Source organism: Curcuma longa, chromosome 21, assembly GCF_044706935.1.
Source record: "Curcuma longa cultivar G26 ecotype Majalengka, Jawa Barat chromosome 21, ITB_CL_G26_1.1, whole genome shotgun sequence".
In the NCBI taxonomy this organism is placed as follows: domain Eukaryota; kingdom Viridiplantae; phylum Streptophyta; class Magnoliopsida; order Zingiberales; family Zingiberaceae; genus Curcuma; species Curcuma longa.
The window spans coordinates 8,989,635-9,008,998 of NC_133881.1; the positions used below are offsets into that span (position 1 = coordinate 8,989,635).

Consider the following 19,364-nt stretch of genomic DNA (forward strand, 5'->3'; position numbering starts at 1 on the left):
AGGTTTTCCTTATCCAATCCTCTAGATCAGGACTTCCTCTGCCTAGCCTCTAGCTAAGACTTTTCCTACCTAGCCTCTAACTAGGACTTTTTTTTGCCTAGCCTCCAACTAGGACTTCCCTTGTCTAGCCTCCAACTAGGACTTTCCCTCCCTAGCCTCCAACTAGGACTTCTCCTTACCCGGTCTAACCGACTAGAACTTCTTGCTAGTCTTTTGGTCAAAGTGATCTGACTAGACTTCACTCACATCCAAATATTAGATCCAGTTTGGATCAACCCTTGGTCAAACTAACTAGACCTAGGTGTATTTTCAAATATCAAAAATCTAAGGATAGACTAGTGCTCCCTACATCAATAATCTTTCCCCTTTTTGATGTTTGATAATTTTTTAAGTTAATTTAGATCAGGATTTAACAATCTGAGAGAATTCTAGATTTTTAACTTAAGTGTCTTTCTCTCCCTTTTCACACATCAAAAAGATTTTTAATTTTGCACCAACAAGAATGATTTTTCTATGGTCACAATTTAGTCTAGACAATTCTTGAAAGACTACAATAGATGTCATAATAATTTTAAAATACTTTTTAAAAAAAATTCAACACAAGTTTTGAAAATATTTTTAAAATAAATTTGTAAAGAATTTTTAAATCAATTTTTTAAAGAATTTTTAAATGAGTTTTGAAAGAATTTTTTAGCAAATTTTAAAATAGTTTTTCAATAGAGTTTTCAAAATAAAGTTTGAAATGATTTTTAAGCTATTTCTAAAATAGATGATTTAAAAAACTAATTATTATCCTTTTAAATCAGAATCTCCCCCTTAACCTAACATATTCTTAGGGCTCTTTGTTAACCACAAAGAAAACTTTCTACGTGTCTTAGGATTTGACTCAAATTAAAAGAATAACAAATAATATTTAAAATAATTTTGAACCACATTTTGAAATGCTTTTCAAAGATTTTTAAAATTTTTTTAAGAATTTATAAAAGATAGTTTTGAAATATGTTTGCTCTATTGATTTTGGACCTCCCCCTTAATCTGACACTTCCTTAGGGCTCCTTGTTACCCATAAGACAAACTTCCTATGTGTCTAAAAGGTTAATCTAAGTCAACAGAATAAATACCTTATGATTTTTTAAAAATTTGAAAATATGATTTTTAATTGAACAGTTTGGACTCCCCTTAAATTTGACACTCCCTTAAAGCCCCTTGTTGACCACAAGACAATCTCTCTATGTGTTTTAGGGAGTGTTCCAAGTCAAAAGGATAATTTTCAAAATATTTTGCAAAATATAAGTTTTCAAAAAATATTTTCAAAATAGGGTTTTTAAATAATATTTAATAGGCCTTTTAAAAATAAGATCTTTCAAGAATCCTCTCCCCCTCAACTAGACACTCTCTTAGGGCATCCTTGTTAACCACAAAGATTTTTCGCCTGTGTCTTAGGGTTCTAAACCTAGTGTTAACCTAAAAGTTCTGTGTCTAAGTGTTGGTTAACCAATTCTTAAAGATTTATATTTTTGAAAACCATAATATAAATACACACAACAAACATGAATTTCAAGTAATTATCAAATTTTTAAAAAATATTTTTTAGAAAATAGTTTAATAATTTTTGAAAATATTTTTTAAAACCTTATACTTTAATTATCTTTATCATCTCACTCATTTTAAATGTCTCAGTACATGACATACAAGGGTTACCTTAAGGATTTTGTAAGATGATGTATCAATTTTATCTTTATTAGTTTTAAGTTAAGTTCTATTGTTTGTCTGACCTTGTGTTAGATTTAGGTTTAACCGTCAGTTGGTTAAGTCTATATTTCAAAAATCGATTTCTAGGTTATAGCGAGGCAAGAGTCTTTTTAGTTATTAGAACAACAATCACTTCCTTAAACAAATTAAAGCCTTTTTAAGAAATTATGACATTAATCAACTTTTAAGCCAATTACCACCGACAGTTGCTAGTGTTTATAACGTGTTTCATGTCTCCATGCTACATAAATACGTACCTCATCCTACTCATATTCTAAAGGAAGTATTTATACCTCTTTAGCCGGACGCGTCTTATGAGAAGATTCCAATGTGAATTCTTGGTCATAAGGAGCGGCAGTTGCGGAACAAAAATCATTCGATTTGTAAAAGTCGGATGGCAGTACATACAAATGAGGAGACCACTTGGGAGCTCGAGGATGCTATCCAAGCTTGATACCCTCATCTATTTACTTGAAGTATGATTTTAATTACAATGATATTTCTACACTATAGTATGAAAATAGTAAATTTAGGGATCAAATTTTTGTTAGTGGGGGAGAATATAAGATACGAGAAATTTTAGAGTTGAATGAGGTAAATAAACCTTACCTCTAATAATTGTCATTAAGGGCTAAATCATTTATGGGTTTGGGCTCAAACTTGGGTTCAATGAAACCAATTAAATCAGCCCCATTTAGCCCCAATTAAGAGCCCAATTAATTCAGCCCATTTTGCCAATTAAACCATCCCTATTAAAGCCCAATTAAAACAGTCCATTAGCCCAATTAAAGCCCATAGGGTTAATGGATCAGGTCAGGTTAAACCTGAAACCCATTAAGAAATCCTTAAAACAGTGATCATGATCACTGTTCTTCCCCCAGTGCGCGACTTCTCTGTTCTTCTTCCCCTTCCCCGATTGCGCGAACGCGTTCGTCCGTAGCCGGTGCTGACATCGAGGTGAACCGCTGGCGATCAAGAAGAGGTCTGGCTTAGAGTTTCGATGTTTGACAATACACCTAAGTCTAATTAGTTTGACCAAGGATTGATCCAAACAGGATCTGATGTTTAGAGGTGAGTGAAGTCTAGTCAGATCAGTTTGACCAGATGACTAGCGAGAAGTCCTAGTCTTGACCAAGGGTTGATCCAAACAGGACTTGATATTTGGAGGTGAGTGAAGTCTAGTCAGGTCAGTTTGACCAGATGACTAGCGAGAAATCCTAGTCGATTAGACTAGGCAGTGGAAGTCCTAATTTGGAAGATTGAGCAAGAAAGTCCTAGTGAGTGAAGCTAGGTAGGGAAAGTCCTAGTTGTAGCTAGGCTAGGCAAAGGTAAAATCCTAGTTGTAAGCTAGGCAAAGGCAAGTCCTGATTTGAAAGATCAGGCAGAAGTCTTAGCAAGGTCAAGTGCACCAAGTGCAAGTCCAGGCAGTATTAGGAGGACCGAGAAGCATGACAAAAATCCAAACAGGTTAAAAGGATCGGATACTTGGTGCAAGTCTAGGTGGTCAGGTAGACCGGTAGCCTAGTAGCAAATCCTGGGGGCCGAGGATCATGGCTAAGGGGGAAGTCCAACAAGTCTGGATCTCCTAAGTGGAGTGGGTAAGAGTGTGTTCCTAGTGTGAGAACAGTAGACGTCAGATTAACCCAGGATTTCGGTAGAAATCCAAAGTTAGACCCACAATGTAAGGCTTAGTTGTTTGTATATTTGTATACAGGTCAAGTGCACCAAGTGCAAGTTCAGGCAGTGTTAGGAGGACCGGAAGCATGACAAAAATTCAAGCAGGTCAAAAGGATCGGATGCTTGGTGCAAGTCTAGGCGGTCAGGTAGACCGATAGCCTAGCAACAAATCCTGGGGGCCGAGGATCATGGCTAAGCGGAAAGTCCAACAAGTTTGGAGAACTTGTTGGTAAAGTCTTCTGAGTGGAGTGGGTAAGGGCGCGTTCCTAATGTGGGAATAGTAGGCGTCAGACTAACCCAAGATTTCAATTGAAATCTGAAGTTAGACCCACAGGGTAAGGCTTAGGTTGTTTGTATGTTTGTCTTGCAGGAACCAGGAGCTGGAAGCAAGATGGAGAAAGCATAAGTGAAGCAAACAAAGGCAGCTGAACCAAGTCCGGGGTCAACTCAGGTCAAACCTGAGTCAACTGGATCCAGGCGACTTTATCTGATTCAGTCGACTAGATGGTCCAGGCGCTTGGAAGGTGAAATCCAGGCGACTTGATCTGGAAGACTCAGCCCAGATAAGATCAAGAAGATCGGATCGGATCAGATCTTATCCAGTCGATCGAATAAGGTTTTCAATCGCCTGGAAAAGGCTATATAAGGAGGATGAATGTGCACAACTAGAACACAACTTCTACAGTCCATCTTCTTCATCTAGTGGTGTTGTTGAACGCGAACGGGGCCAGACTCGTGCAACCGGAGAAGTTCCAAGAGGAGTGCGCGGTGCTGAGGACTTCCGGATCGGCTCGACACAAGTGTTTGATTTTCTTTTAAGTCTTACTGTTTTAATTTATTGTTATTCTTTATTGGACTGTAAGATAGGTTTCTCTGCCTCCGAATGAACGTTTAGAAAGGAGACCACTAGTGGGCAGGCGCCTCCCGTACATATGCCTTGGACGTACTAACCCTGGGAGATTAGGTACCAAGTAAAATTCGTGAGTTCCTGTGCTTGTGATCTAATTCCGCTACTTAGTATCTCTAATAGAACGAATGAACAAAAAATACGACGACTGCGCTATTCACCCCCCCCCCCCTCGCCCTCTAGTGTGCCTCCACGATCCTACAACAAGTACTTGAATCTGCATAATTTTCAAAATATTAGAGACAACTACATGAGAACAAAGCTAGAAGACTTTTAGTATATATACATATAACTACTAAACTAGAATATGAAGGATAATTAAGTTAAGCTTACCAAGAAATCACATGAAATCTAATTAGACAACAAATCCTCCAAATAATATGAAATCACATAAAGGATAATAATTAATTAGACATAACCACTAATTGTAACAGATTACAAAGTTTTATCAAACAACACAAATATTGTCCGAAGTACAAATGGTGATTCAAGTGTCCATCTAATAACTGCAGGATATGGCGTAGGAGATGACCATCTAATACACATAACATTGAATCCTACAACATATTGTTAGAACCTGCAATAATAAAGCCAATTATTAACTTCAATTTCTCAATCAATCAACTACTATAATTTTATAAAATTAAACTTTGTTAGCACCAGCCATAGATGGCAACTCTTCTTCATATGTGTAGTTATCACTGTTATGACGATTATCTATACTTGATTTGCCAATCAACACATCGTCGTTATATTTATAATATTTAATAAAATTAATTAATTTATAAATAAAATTATCATATAAATATAAAATTAATCGACACATACCCTTGTTGTAAAAGTGGACAGCTTCGCTTATCATGTGATATACCTCGATGCCCACATCCATGACATAGTCGGGACTTTGAGGTTGACTTTTCTTTTGATGATTTCAATCTTTTCCCACATCCTTTTGTTCTTACTAAAGAAGGATCAATAATAGTAGGAGTTCCATCCATTGATTTCTTCCTTTGACTTATATTATTGTATTTTTTTAATGATATTCATCTCTTGAATTTTGTTGTAGATACAATCGAATTGTTCATCTGGGAAATTTATCCCCTCATCAGTCAAAGATGCATAATCTATTAATATTGACGCTTTATAGGACAACTTCGAGTGTCTTAATATTAAAAATCTTTCTGGATCATCGCTAAAATTTTGCTCTCGCAAAACATATATTACTCCAACCTTTGCATCTTGTGTCCATCGTTTGAGTATATACTTATCAGGCAAATGAAACACTTGGTTGATACAAAAAAAGCTAGCATATGTCTGCACGGAATGCCATCAAACTCAAATTTCTTACAACTACAGGATATGTAGTCTCTCTGGTTGCTATGCGTGAGGACCCTTAGTTTGGAGGAAGAACAACTTTGAAAATTCATCACATGGTAAACTATAAAATCAACACCTATAGATATCTATTTCACATAATAGTTATGACTCTCACTCATTTCACTTTGAAACTCCATCCATTTATTTTTTGTATACAACTTAACCATTTGAGTTTTCATTAGTCAGTTTGTCTTAATCTTAGGATACTCATTCATATCAATATGGTCAGCAATTAATTCATTGTGTCTTTGGTGTCTCAGTGCCCTATTGAAACGGGTGATAAAAGCCATCAATGAGTTTTTATTTGAGATACACTTCTTAAAAAATACATGTAAGCTTTCAGATCTTTGACTAACTTGACATTCTAGCACAAAATACATGGCTAAAATATGTTGGCACTCACTTCTGTTGCAATTCATATATAAAAAACAATCAATCATTTTTCTCCAAGTTAACACACTTGATAACCCTTCCCATGAATTTTCAAATTCATCCGGTGTTGTAGAATTTCTAATGGCATTCCTTATACTTTGATAATTGTCACAGAAAGTCAAAGGGTCTAATTTCTTTGGGAATTTATTCAGTATGTGCTACAAACAATATTGATGTATTATCTTAGGGAAAACTTGTGCAATGACTTTCATCATAGTAGGATCCTGATCTGTGATGATAACTTTAGGTGCACATTTAGACATGACTTCAATGAACTTGTTATGCAGCCAAATAAAAGACTCAGCTTTCTCATCACTTAAAAAACTACAACCAAATATAGTTGTTTGATGATGATGATTAACTCCTACAAAAAGTACAAAAATTAATCCATATTTATTGATATTAGATGTTGTATCAAATACAACTACATCACCAAATACACTATATGCCCTCTTTGAGACATGATCTGTCCAAAAATACCTACTAAATTTGTTATCTGAATTAGTCTCGTATTCATAGAAAAAAATCAAAATTCCTCTCTTTTTCAAATGCAAATAGCTCAATTAGTGTTTCAGCATTAATACCTTTTTCTTTATCCCTTAGCTTTTTCTCAAAGTTTCTAATACTCTTTCTGTGCAACCTACTAGCTCAAGCCCTCCATACTCTATCTCCAATAATCGCATTTGTTGACAAGTTGACACATTGGCCTCTGAAAATGTTGAGTCAATGTTTTTTTTGCTGCTGAAATATGATGATGTGAGCATAGTAAATATACCTTTGAAGGAGTTGAGAGTGGATGATTATGACTTTCCATGAAGTTAGCGACAATCCAATTAGATCTAATTTGTTTCTTTACAAGTGAAATCTTTGACTTACATCCAGTTCTAACTTCACCGCGTACTCTTTCCCTTCTATGTTGATTACCTTTTGTTTATTTATTCCGTTGATCATCAATATGTCCTTGTTTAAAATATACAAATATTTTTTAAATAACTTCATTTGTTATCTTATTTTTCTTGCTACTATTTATCCTTGCACTAAATTCGGCTTCTCGCGCATATTGGTTATAACATGAAAATGCCTCCTCTAATGATGTGAATTTCATCTCAATTTTTGACTTTCGATCATTTGTAACTTGGGAAATATATAGATGATCATCACTGTCATTTGTTTCCATTATTAGAGAATATCAATTTCATATGAAGTGAAACTTTGCATATTACCATATAATAATAAAAATATTCTAAATCAAATAGATATAAACAAGATAAGATAACAAAACAGTAAAAATATATTCAGAAATGAACAAGAAAGATAACAATAAGTTCATAAATTAACAAGGAAGATCCTAACATGAACATTTCAGAAAGATTAAGTAATATATAGGGCAAAACAGTGACTAACAACAAGAGAATATATTTTTCAAACATCAACAGTGACTAACAAGAGAATATATTTGCTAGAAATCAACAAGGAAGATCACAGAAAATAACAAGGTAGATCACCATTGTTGTCGATCTCATCTCTACTAACCAACCAAAATTAAAGTAAAAGAAAAGACACCCTAACAATTTTCAAAAGCTTACCTCCAAGGAAACACAAACAACTACCCTGAGAAAAAGCAACCTTTGACATTCACGACCAGCATGCACTTACTCTCAAATAAACTAATAAAATTCCTACTGGGAGTGTATCATCGATAGAGGGACGCAGTGGACGTCGACAGATGGAGGCTCTTGCAGTTGCACTTACAGGATAGATAGTGTGTGAGACATACTAATAGTGTTAGTACACATGTAAGCACATATATGATGCACCATTAACGTTTACTCAGATCTGACAGTTCGTCAGACATGACGTGAGATAGAGTCACTGGTTATTTTGTATGCTTGTGCATTTTACCTTGATGATATATATTTACCTTTCATAAAAAAAACTAATAAAATTCCTGAAAAATTACACGTCTATTGTTGGTCTCATCTCTACTAAACAACCAAATTTAAAGTAAAAGAAAAGACGAGTTTTCAAAAGCTTACCGGCAAAGCAAAGAAGGCTTAGGGCAACGATTCCGGCTGCGTGGCTCAGCTGACTTCTGACGACGTCTTCCCGTGGTGAATGGACATCGACGGCAGGGGTGGACCAGACAAAGGCGACGACGAAGTAGACCAGACTCGTAGCCTCGCAGAGCTCGGGCGACAACGTCTTCCCGCAACAAATGGACGGTGACAACGGAGTGGACCAAACGAAGGCAATGATGGCGACTCATAGCCTCATAGAGCTCGGGCGCCGACGTCTCGTAACCTCGCAGAGCAGAGATCGAGAAGTGGGTTAGCACTGTGACCTCTTCGCTTCTGGGCGACGTGGAGCGGATGACGGCGAGGGCAATGCGATGGGTTTACAAAGAGGCGCGATTTCTTCGCTTCTAAGCAACGACCCTAACCTTGCAGAGATCGAGAAGGGTTTAGGGTTTATGGAGAGGTGCGATTTTGGGTAGCAGGCGAGATCGGGGGTAGGTTGGGTTTTTTTTTGTTTCAAAAGGCCAACACAGAATTGTTGCCACGCACACAAAGAGAAAAAGTTCACCACATCAGCAAGCACACACAAGTCGTGCAAATGAGGTCGTACAACACATCAATTTTGTATATATATATATTAAAAAATAAATATAAAAGTTATATTATTTTAAAAATAAAAAAATATTTTTTAAAAATTATTTATAAAAACTTTATTTCATAAAAATTAAATAGAAAATCAAGTGGAACAAAATCTGAAGAAAGTCTTTTTTAAAAATAAATTTAAAATGTTCTTTTAATTTTTGTTCAATTAAATATTTTTCTCAGAATAGAAAAAAAAAAGGAAAAGTGAGACTTTTATATTTATTTATTTTTTCTTTTCCTTTTTTTTTTATTTGTTTTTGACTTTGGTACGAAATGAAAAGGGATTTTCATTTTCCCCGACGCACCGGAACCGATCCCATTGGAAAAACTCGATTCGAATCGCTTCCCCAATTCCTACACTCGCTCGGATCCCTAGATTTCTCTAGGAAAAATCCTGCCTTTCCCCTTTCCTTCCGACCGTCCACTGCCCCCTCGGTTTCCGATCGCCTTCCCAATCGAGTTGGCGGCGAATTCCTTTTTGATTACGTCCATTTCTCGATCCGCCGTGATCTTTGGGCATCGTTGGTTCGCCGGTGGCTGGAAAGTTTTGAACTTGGGGGTTCCTTTGTCGGTCTCTTCCCGGGATGGGCGACCTGGAATCCTGGCCGCCGCTGGCAGACGCCGACGCCTCGGGAGGTCATGAATCGCTTTATTCCCATCCTCAGCTTCCGAATCCGCATCCTTCTGTGATCAAGGCCGAGAACTGGAAGCGGGCAGAGGAGGCTACACGAGAGGTTTTGCGGTGCATCCGGCCGACGGTGGTCTCCGAAGAAAGGCGGAAGGCCGTTGTTGATTATGTGCAGGAGCTGCTCAGGACGCGCATGGGGAGTAGGGTGAGTCATCTCTGCTCGGTTACTTGTACGATCTGTTTAGATATTGCCTATTTTATTCTTTTGATTCTCGTGCTTCGCAATATATTTCTTTTTCAATTTTACTTCGTAAATTTCTTTCAATCACTTTCGTCATGCACTGTATGATCACATTGTTGTGGTTCGTTTCATGTGCGCGTGTTTTCATTGTTTTTTGGGAGCTTATTATCCTTATAATATAATGTTGCAGCCTGCATTGATCTTTCCACCAGTCAGGTTTTCATCATTTATACTTTCGAGGTAGTTATTGAGCTTGAACCTTGTTATACTGGCTGGCTTGAAGATGCCGTATAGCTTTCTTATAAGACAACTTTGCATAATTATGGAAGTAGTTGCTCCAAATCTTTTCTGAAATCTAAGTGTGCAGGACAAATTTCAGAAAAATCAAGAGCAAGTTAAACCTTTATATATATTTTGTACTTACTATTACATTTTTATAAATTTCGATAAAATTGTTGCTATTGAGTATCAAAAATTGGAGGCAATAAATTTTTGTTCATTCTATATTGCTTGCTCAAGTTTGAGTTAACCAAAAATAGTTGTTCTTTCTGTCATGTAATTAGTTAAAGGTAGGCTATTAAGTTTTGAAATATACTCTCTTTCTCATTTGCAAGTACATATAAGTAATAGTGATGATTCTTCTTTTATTTGGAGCCATACTTAACTTTTGAAAGTATTGGTTTGGTGAGAGTCTATAATGTACAGCAATTTTTAGATGTTTACCATATTCCTATTGTGTCTGAATTTGAAACCAGCATTTGTTAGTTTCTTGAAACCATTTAGTAGCTTAGTTCAATGTATAATTTCTGATTTAACATATTGCGTCAGTGTATTTGATGCTCCTTTTAGTTTTATATGCGCCAATATATCTTGCCAATTTCAACACAAAAGTAACTCACAGACTTCCAGTATATGTCTTCATAGTTTCTAACATGTTCGAAGTCCTACCCCTGTGTGACGGCTAACGGAAGATATTGTGGTGCTGACATTGTATTCTCAGACATTATTACTGTTGCATTTGTGGCGGCTCCACAATTCTCATTTCTTCAACCCAGACCTTTGTTGGCATCAATGAATCATATTGACCACTATCCGTTGTTGCAATTAGTTGCCCTAGAGTTGGATCTTAATGGCTTTGTCCTTGGTTGTCCATATGGGATTGGCTACATAATTTGCTACTGTCCTGTGCCATCAGTCATTTAGAGAATTCCTTTGTCACATCCTTGTTTTCTGGAATGTTTTTTTGGGCATTCTCTTATCATGTTTATATCAGATTTGGCTATTTTGTTGGTGGCATAAATGAGACTTACTTGGGATGCACAATCTTTTCATTGTGTCATACAGTATCCTTGGGTTTAAGTGTCATGAGGAATAGAGTCTGGGCATGCCCTTTTGGTTTCATGATTACTGTGTTGTTCATGTTAAATTAAAATCTGAAGGAAACTGTATTATTGGATATTGTGGTTATCTACTTTTATATTTATATTTATCTACTTAGAACTTTTGTCTATTCACAGATTTTGGAATTGAAAATTTTCTTTTTTCTATTATGCACACATAGACACACACAGAGAGTACCAGGCATGGAAGTTTTGTTAATGCTATGTCATCGACTCAGATACAACCTTAATCTGGTTGAACTTTATTATGGATCCAATTGTGTTTCCGGAAAACGTTGCTCGGGTAATGCTAGTCGGTACTTAGATTAGATTGATGGTATCCTTCTTGTTTTTTCTTTTGATGTGTGATATTTAGTGTAATCTTTTAGAAACACATTTTGAGAGTGTAATTAACATTTTTGGGAGAGGAGTATAATTGACTTTCCAGAAGTAGATTTTTGTTATAATCTGACTGAACCTATCTTTTGTTTATTTTCGAATTCATCAGGTGTTTCCATTTGGTTCAGTTCCTCTGAAGACGTATCTTCCTGATGGAGATATTGACCTGACTGCTCTAGGTGCCCCTAATAATGAAGACATGTTGGCAAGTGAACTTTGTTCTGTTCTTGGAGAAGAACATAATAAGGATGCTGGGTTTGAAGTGAATGATGTTCAACTTATTCGTGCTGAGGTTCCTCATTGAATTTTGGTTTATTGTCTAGTATGTGACTTGATACATCTATTCAAGTTGTCTTTTCAAAATGTGATCTATTTTCCATGCTTTATATTTACATAATGTATATCGCTTTTTACATATTTTGAGATGAGAAAAAGTCAAGATGAAATCATAAATAGATTAAACTTGAAATTGAAGAAAACCTTTAGGAACTAGAGCAAAAACTAAACAATTGTAGTGCAGAATCCATGAGGAAAGAATCAAAAGAATATATAGGATGATGAGACTGAAGTTCTTGTATGATCACCATGTGTCTCATTGGCTAGACATAAATATAAAATTCTGGTATCATTTGTCATGCTTTATGTATTAGGGTGTAAAAAACAACATATAAAAATAATATTGCAAAGATGAGAATGCGAAAATGGATACAAGGGGTTACTAGATGGATAACATAAAAAATATTAATGTGAGAGAGCAATTATGTGTAATGCTAAAATGAGAAAAAAGAATTTGAGAGGGTATGGACATGTTCAAAGGATATGAATAGATTCTATAATTAATTTTAGTTGAATTGATTAGAGTTGCAAGCATAAGTGGTGGAAGATCTAAAAAAACTCTAGTTTATAGAGATCTTCATATTACTAGTGATTTAACCTTACATAAAGTTCAATGAAAAGAACAAATTCAAATAGCTTACCCATTGATGGACTTTACTTGATAGAGTGTGTATGTGGACCAGGCCTAACATGACCCATTCCTTCATGTGCCGTGCTGGGAATGGCCTAAATTGGGCCTGGTTATGGGTGGGCTCAGCCTGCGATTTACACCTCTATCTAGAAGGCCGGTTATGCTATTGCTTCTAGAAATGTATTCCAATCATGCTTCTCAATACTAGGTGCCTTTCTTCCACTGCTGTTGGAATTTAATGAATAACAAAGTGGAAGTTATTTAACCTTTTATCATGGTAGAAAGTTCAGTAGATGACATGTTTGGAAGAAATATCATCTCTCATTTTGAAGTCCTCGATGTTTCTCTCTTATGTGATTTGCGAGAAATTAGTTTTCATCTTAGGTGGCATTTAGGTGAGTGGTTATGAGATTTCATTTTACAACTAAATCAATTTGTTGGTGCCTTTCTAAACTACTTTGACAAGGTTTTCCCCTCAAAACTATGGCGGAGAATCAGAGAGAACTCAGAATTATTACAAAATACTTCTGCACTTGACATAATATAATTTGCATTATTTCAAAAAATTCTAAACTCTTTGCCTGAAGACTTAAAGTTTTTGGTGAATATTTAAATCTACATATTTAAATATTTTGTTAAGAAGTAAATTGTATTGAAATTGGAAATGACTGTTATTGTTGTGATTTTACTTATGAATGGCTTGCAAGAAACACTTGGCTGTAGATCAATTGTTTTTTTGCCAGCTATATATATCTTTTTGCAGAAACTACATTTTTTACTTAACATCTATAAAACTGAATGGAGAAAAATTACTGCTATAGTCACAATATGCCTGTTGTTTTGTTCATGTAGTTTTCTTAATCTCATTTCCCTAATGTGCATTGAAGTATGATGGTGATTGACAACTTCCTATCTCTGTGGTCATAGGACTTTCATATCTAGGATGGTCATACTGAGTCTTATGGTTGAATTTTATCTGTGCAGGTTAAAGTTGTGAAATGCATCATGCAGAATATTGTTGTAGATATCTCATTCAATCAGATTGGTGGGCTTTGTACACTTTGCTTTCTTGAGAAGGTACATTGGAAAAGTTTGTTGGTGCAGCTTCAAATATGATTTGATCCTTTATATTTTCCCTTCCAAGGCGCTAGAATTATTGGATATATTGTACAGATTCATTTACTTAAAGAAATAATACGTTTTTCTTACCATGCAATTTAAAACTCAGCATTGTCTTGTAGATAAATGAAAAAATTGGAAAGGGTCATCTATTCAAACGTAGTATAATATTGATCAAGGCTTGGTGTTACTATGAAAGTCGCATTCTTGGTGCCCATCATGGTTTGATATCTACTTATGGATTGGAGATTTTAGTACTTCATGTTTTCCATCTGTTCCATGAGCAAATGGATGGCCCTCTAGCGGTGAGTTTTCCAAAAAAAAAAATTTTATCCTAAATATCATCTGGTTTCTGTAACTTTGTCTTGCAGTTGATTTCATAGCATTGTTCCTCTTTTAGCTTTTACGAGGGGTTGTCATTTGGCAGGTTCTCTATAGGTTTTTGGACTACTACAGTAGATTTGATTGGAGCAAATACTGTATCACTCTACAAAGCCCGGTTTCTATTTCTTCATTGCCAAAACTAGTTGGTAAATGGAACTTCAATGTACTATTGTTGGTCAGTTATTTGTATGAAACAATTTTAACTAATAGTGACCTTTTTGGCTTGTGATTGCACAGTAGAGCCATCGGAAACAAAAGGAAACTGTTCGCCACTTACTGAGGAATTTATTGAAGAATGTGTAGAAATGTTTTCAGTTCCATCGAGGATGTATGAAAACAGCTGTCCATCATTCACACAGAAGTATCTGAATATTGTTGATCCATTGAAACCAAGCAATAATCTTGGGCGCAGTGTTAGCAAAAGTTAGCATTATTTTCCTTTAGGTTCAGTTTTATGGCAAGAATTCTAAATCAACTTGAAAATCTTTTACTAAGTTTCTTCTTTTGTCCTTGTTTGTAGGTAATTTTCACCGCATACGCAGTGCTTTCACTTTCGGTGCTCGAAAACTTGGTCGGATACTTCAATCACCTTCTGAAAACATTGTAGATGAAGTTAATTTGTTCTTTAGAAGTACCTTATGTAGACATGGAAATGGGGATAGGCCAGATGTGCAAGATGCCATTTCTAGTTCCCCAAAGAGTGGATCTGCAGATCATGAGGGAGTCAAATATAGATCATCAAACTTAAATGCTGAAGATTTGAACAAGGGTTCTCATTTTTCAGGTTTAACAACCCATGATTCTAGCGGAGCATTGATTGATGTGATAAATAACATAAATTTTTTTGACTTGGGTGAGGATCACATATCAAAGAAGCAACATGACAAGCATTCTGCCAATCCAACTATTAATGCTAACAGGTCTAGAAGTGGCTCCATGGTCTCTGAGGAAGACATTGTAAGTAAACATTCCACTGATGATGCTACAGATCTTCCTTCCACAAGAGCACTTGATTCAAGATTATTAGATGAAAGTTTTAAGCCGTCGACATCTGGAAAAGTTTTTCATGCACCCCACTTGTTCTTCTGTTCAGATAACAATCACGATGACAAGATACTGGGTAATTCAAGTACAAGAGATAATGTTATGGTGGGCATGCCTTTAAATAAATCTGCATCCCCTTGTAATGAAATGGGATACGAGGCTAAGTCAACTAATAGTGCATCCTTGCCTAGAAAATCCACCTTCACTGCACCTTCTAGTTCTGTTCATGAATCACCATCATCAAGCTGGAATTGCAGAGATTCGTCCCTAGGGGACTGCACAGATGATGGCAAGTTAGATGATGCAAGTACCAGTTCTGGTAACTTATCAGATCTCTCTGGCGATTATCAACTTTATTGTAGCAATCTACATCATGCTCAGGAGTTCCAAGAGTGTTTTGTCAACTCTTATTTAGTACCTGTCTATCATGCATCATCTTCCCCATATCAAAACAGGCATTCCTGGAATATGCAAAGCATGTATGTAGGTGCAAATGGCCTTGCCCACATGCCACCACTTCCCCCAAGTTATTATTTGATCCCACCCCTAATTTCTAATGATTATGGTGTCAAAGATATCACAAAAACAAGGGGAACTGGTACCTATCTTCCAAACACGGTGAGTTTGCACTGTTTTTTGCTCTTTTCGAGAATATCATTTGGATATCTAAGGTTGCACATAAGTAAATCTACATAATAATTTTTTACTTATTCTATTTTTCCTATGTTTTTGGTGTCGTAATAAAAAGTTTGCTGCTCGTGATGCTTATACATAGAGTTTATCATACTATCCACCTAAATTATGAGATTTATTTAGAGCAGTAATATCTGTAGATTTGATTAATCTGCACCTTCCATTCAAAATTCAATTGCTTAAAGTTTGTTTGAAAACTTTGATTCTGTAGAATTCTCGTTCATACAGAGAGAGACAGTTCTCGGGAAGAGGCAGGAACCAAATGCAAGCAAATCATCTTCCTAGATACCATAGAAATGGTCATGGGGACTCACCATCTGACGAAAGGAATCATGTTCCACCTCCACCACCTCTACCTGCTAGTTTTTTGGGAAATGACCATGGTGATGCCATTTCATTGGATCGCCCTAAGTCTCCTGGCCCTGCTTTTATGGTGGTTTCCCCTGCAAATGGCTATCCATATGCACCTGAGGGCAAACTTGAATTTGGTAATTTTGGTCCTGTTACAATGGGACTTTCATCTTCAGAACGTGGTAGCAATCTTGAGTCAGCCAATGCTATTGATAAGGGCTCCAGATCTTCTATACCTGCGTCGACAGTTGAAAGGCCCCATAGAAGTTTGAACAATGAAAGGTAATTAACCTGTCTCAGAATTTTGATTGTCAAATGCGGCAGGATCTGCTTAATGATTTCCAATGGATTGGTTTGGGTAATGTCCTTGATATAGGAATTTCTTTTCATTCTTTGCTAGCTTTAGCTGATTTAGTTTTCAGTACATAATTTTTCCCCTTTTCATTTCAAGGTTGTATTTAACTTGGTTTTTGGAACGACTGAATTTTTTTGGCTCATCTTATCTTTCACCTCTAATTATTCACCAATTAGATTCCACTAGTTACTCTCAAATCTCATATTGATACAGGACCCTACATGTAGATCATTTCTGGATCATCATCTTATAATTATGAATAGTAACACCTCAAGGAATCCTTCTTTGCCAGTCATGTTTCCATTTGACTTCTGCAGATTAAGCATTCAGGAAGTTTAAAGAATCTATCCTAACACCAAGAAAAAATTTCGGATCAGTGGACTTGAGTTATTCATGGGCCTCTAGAGTGACAGCTTCTCCAATTTAGCCATACAATAACCATGATGCTGTTGAATTATGGACTGTATGATGCTATCCAGCACCGAAATTGATTTACATTTTTTTTGTAGTGTTTGATTTTTAGAATTTAGAACCATAGTCCATTACAGTTATCGCTGGTCAAGGATGGCAGAGCCATGCAACAGATGGAATTAAGCTAAATGTAGTCAACAAACTCCCTCTTCTTTTTTTAAAATAATACTTAGAATGCTCCTTTTCCCCCTACAATATGGTCCTTTCTTTGATGGAGTTGACAAATTCCTGCAAAGGATGCATAAGTTATCACCTTTGGATGACATGGATCAACTTGAGAACCCAAGAGGTTAGTATCAAAAAGGTTTTTGTCTCACGAGTGGTTATGAACTCTAGCTTCATTAACAAACTCATTTTGTGCTTATGTAATCCGTCAAAACTTAATATTAGATGAATAGTCATGAAATGAAAATCACAGAAGCAGCAAATATTTATCATCCAGTGGAAAAACAACCTCAGATGTAAGAATGGAGGAAGAACGACATAGAGCTTAGCATGTCTTTTGAAATCAGAACAGAAACACAACACAATTGCAAAAACTGTGTCAACTTTCTTTACCCTCCTAATCTATATACTTTTACATGCCATTGCTGTAGAAAATTTTTTATGATCATGGCTGTCAAATTAAGTAACAATGACCACAAAAAACTGGCAATGGATGAAATGTGCAGGCTAACTCAACCCTACCAGCTGAAGGATGATGATGACTTCCCTCCACTGGCAGGATGAAAGGCAAGGGTAATGAATCCTTGAGCATTTGGGGCAGTTGCTTGAGCAATAGCATTGCAAATGCTGGTGTAAATCCTTGTTGCTAGGGGTAGTATACTGTGTACATTCTAATGGCCTTTTCTTGAGAGGTTTATGACACCATATTGTTATGGTGGATTTTAATCTGGTCAGAAATTTTTTTAATCCTTCCCATTTTCCATTACTTTTTTATATATCTGGATGTTGTTTTAGTGCCTTTAGTTTGTTGATGCAGTCTAGCTGAAGAAGAATAAAGAAATGGAGCTGTAGAAAAATTATTGTTCAAGTTTTTATAGTTCTACCTATCTATATATATGATGTACTTTTTTCCTTTTACTTTCCTGGGTTACTAGAGTGTGCGTGGTTTAGGGATATGAACTTGTTATTTTGATCTCAGTAATGATGCTCTAAGCTGAAGTTAATTGTTTGATAAATTTGTTAGGAACATTCATGTTTAACATAGTTTTAGTTAATATGTTTTTAGTAAGAAAAAATGCTTGTTTTTTAATTTTTTTTTTTTTTGCCATCAATCTATTTTTTTTCAAAATATCTTAACAATTTTTTAAATTCTATTTGTAAAATAATTTACAAATCAGTTAATTTCCAATGGCATCTCCTCCAAATTATATGGAGGATAATTAAAAAGACTAGAGTTTTCATCAATGATTATTTAGAAGAATGATTTTTAAATGTGTATAAATTATATTTTAAATTTATCCGATTGATGAATTATAAGAGAAGATTGTCTATATATATATATATATATATATATATATATATATATATATATATATATATATATATATATATATATATATATATATATGATATCTTGCGCGAGTGTTTTGCGTGACTCCGTCCGCGACATCTGACCTGGCGAGGAGTTTTCACTGTGCATCGTCCACCGTGGCCGTCCAAACGAAGGAAAACCCTACAAAATCCTGCCTCTCCCAAATCGCGCGGCCAAATCTCAAAATCGCCACGCTTCCCTCTCCCTCGTCTGCTCTCCACGGCGATTCTGAGATCCCAAAATCGGCCTCCTACGCTCGAAAGCCTTCCCGATTCTGCTCCGCTTCCTTTGTGGCTTGCGGAGTTTGTATCCCCGTCACCGTCGGCCCTCCTGCACGTCGTCCGTCGCTCAAACCCTAGCAGCCGTCTCGAGCGACGACGCCATCCTCTCTCCATCGCAGCCGGCGTCGACCCTCCTTTGCCAAGTCCGCCTCCGCGCTCGGCGTCGCATCTCCTTCGCGATCGCAGGCGGCTCGGCCCTCCGGTGATCCTCTCTGCATTGCGCGAGGGAGGAAAGCGTATTCAGTCTACTACTGAGGGTCGAGATCTTGCGTCGACTGGTGGCTTAATGAAGGTCTTCTCCTCACTGACATCATTAGGGTTTAGGGTTTAGGGTTTAGGATTTACTTGTTGTTTCTTGGACTATGAGGAAGATACAGTGGACTACTTGTTGAAGACCAAAAATCCTGGATAGCGAGCTTCGAGTATCGATTAGCGAGCTTGCAGCAGAAATCTAGTGTCGTTGGATCATACTTCTCCAAATCCTGGATAGTTACTGTGCTATGAAGGATCACCATGTTCTACTATGAATTTGATCAGCAAATAATCCACCTCCCAAAATCTTAATTTCTATTCAGAATTAACTGTTTTGATTGTAGGAGAGGAGTTCTACCATCGTCATATGATAGCGAGCTTCGAGTATCGATTAGCGAGCTTGCAGCAAAAATCTAGTGCCGTTGGATCATACTTCTCCAAATCCTGGATAGTTACTGTGC

The 19,364-nt window shown here is 36.3% G+C and overlaps 1 protein-coding gene and 1 pseudogene across 2 annotated transcripts; one reads left to right on the forward strand and one right to left on the reverse strand.

Moving 5' to 3' along the window:
* Window positions 1-4,979: 4,979 nt before the first annotated feature.
* Window positions 4,980-5,763, reverse strand: LOC141815144 (protein FAR1-RELATED SEQUENCE 11-like; annotated as a pseudogene).
* Window positions 5,764-9,129: 3,366 nt separating this feature from the next.
* On the forward strand, window positions 9,130-17,919 carry LOC141814400 (uncharacterized). Of its 2 annotated transcripts, none has more exons than XM_074702359.1 (9): window positions 9,130-9,635; window positions 11,559-11,741; window positions 13,401-13,493; window positions 13,658-13,840; window positions 13,963-14,065; window positions 14,157-14,342; window positions 14,440-15,581; window positions 15,868-16,289; window positions 17,505-17,919. In XM_074702359.1, the coding sequence occupies exons 1-9, from the start codon at window positions 9,387-9,389 to the stop codon at window positions 17,560-17,562; spliced, it is 2,619 nt and encodes an 872-aa protein (XP_074558460.1). In that variant the 5' UTR covers window positions 9,130-9,386; the 3' UTR covers window positions 17,563-17,919. The 2 variants fall into 2 exon arrangements, with proteins under 2 accessions (XP_074558460.1, XP_074558461.1); XM_074702360.1 differs by having other exon boundaries at window positions 14,160-14,342.
* The last annotated feature ends 1,445 nt before the right edge of the window (window positions 17,920-19,364 follow it).

What these genes read in the sequence shown, in the direction of transcription:
- LOC141814400 (XM_074702359.1), top strand. Translation starts at nt 9,387, where the DNA reads ATGGGCGACCTGGAATCCTGGCCGCCGCTGGCAGACGCCGACGCCTCG. An exon ending in TTCAACTTATTCGTGCTGAG is followed by an intron (nt 11,742 to 13,400) that starts GTTCCTCATTGA and finishes TTATCTGTGCAG; the next exon opens with GTTAAAGTTGTGAAATGCAT. An exon ending in GTACCTATCTTCCAAACACG is followed by an intron (nt 15,582 to 15,867) that starts GTGAGTTTGCAC and finishes TTGATTCTGTAG; the next exon opens with AATTCTCGTTCATACAGAGA.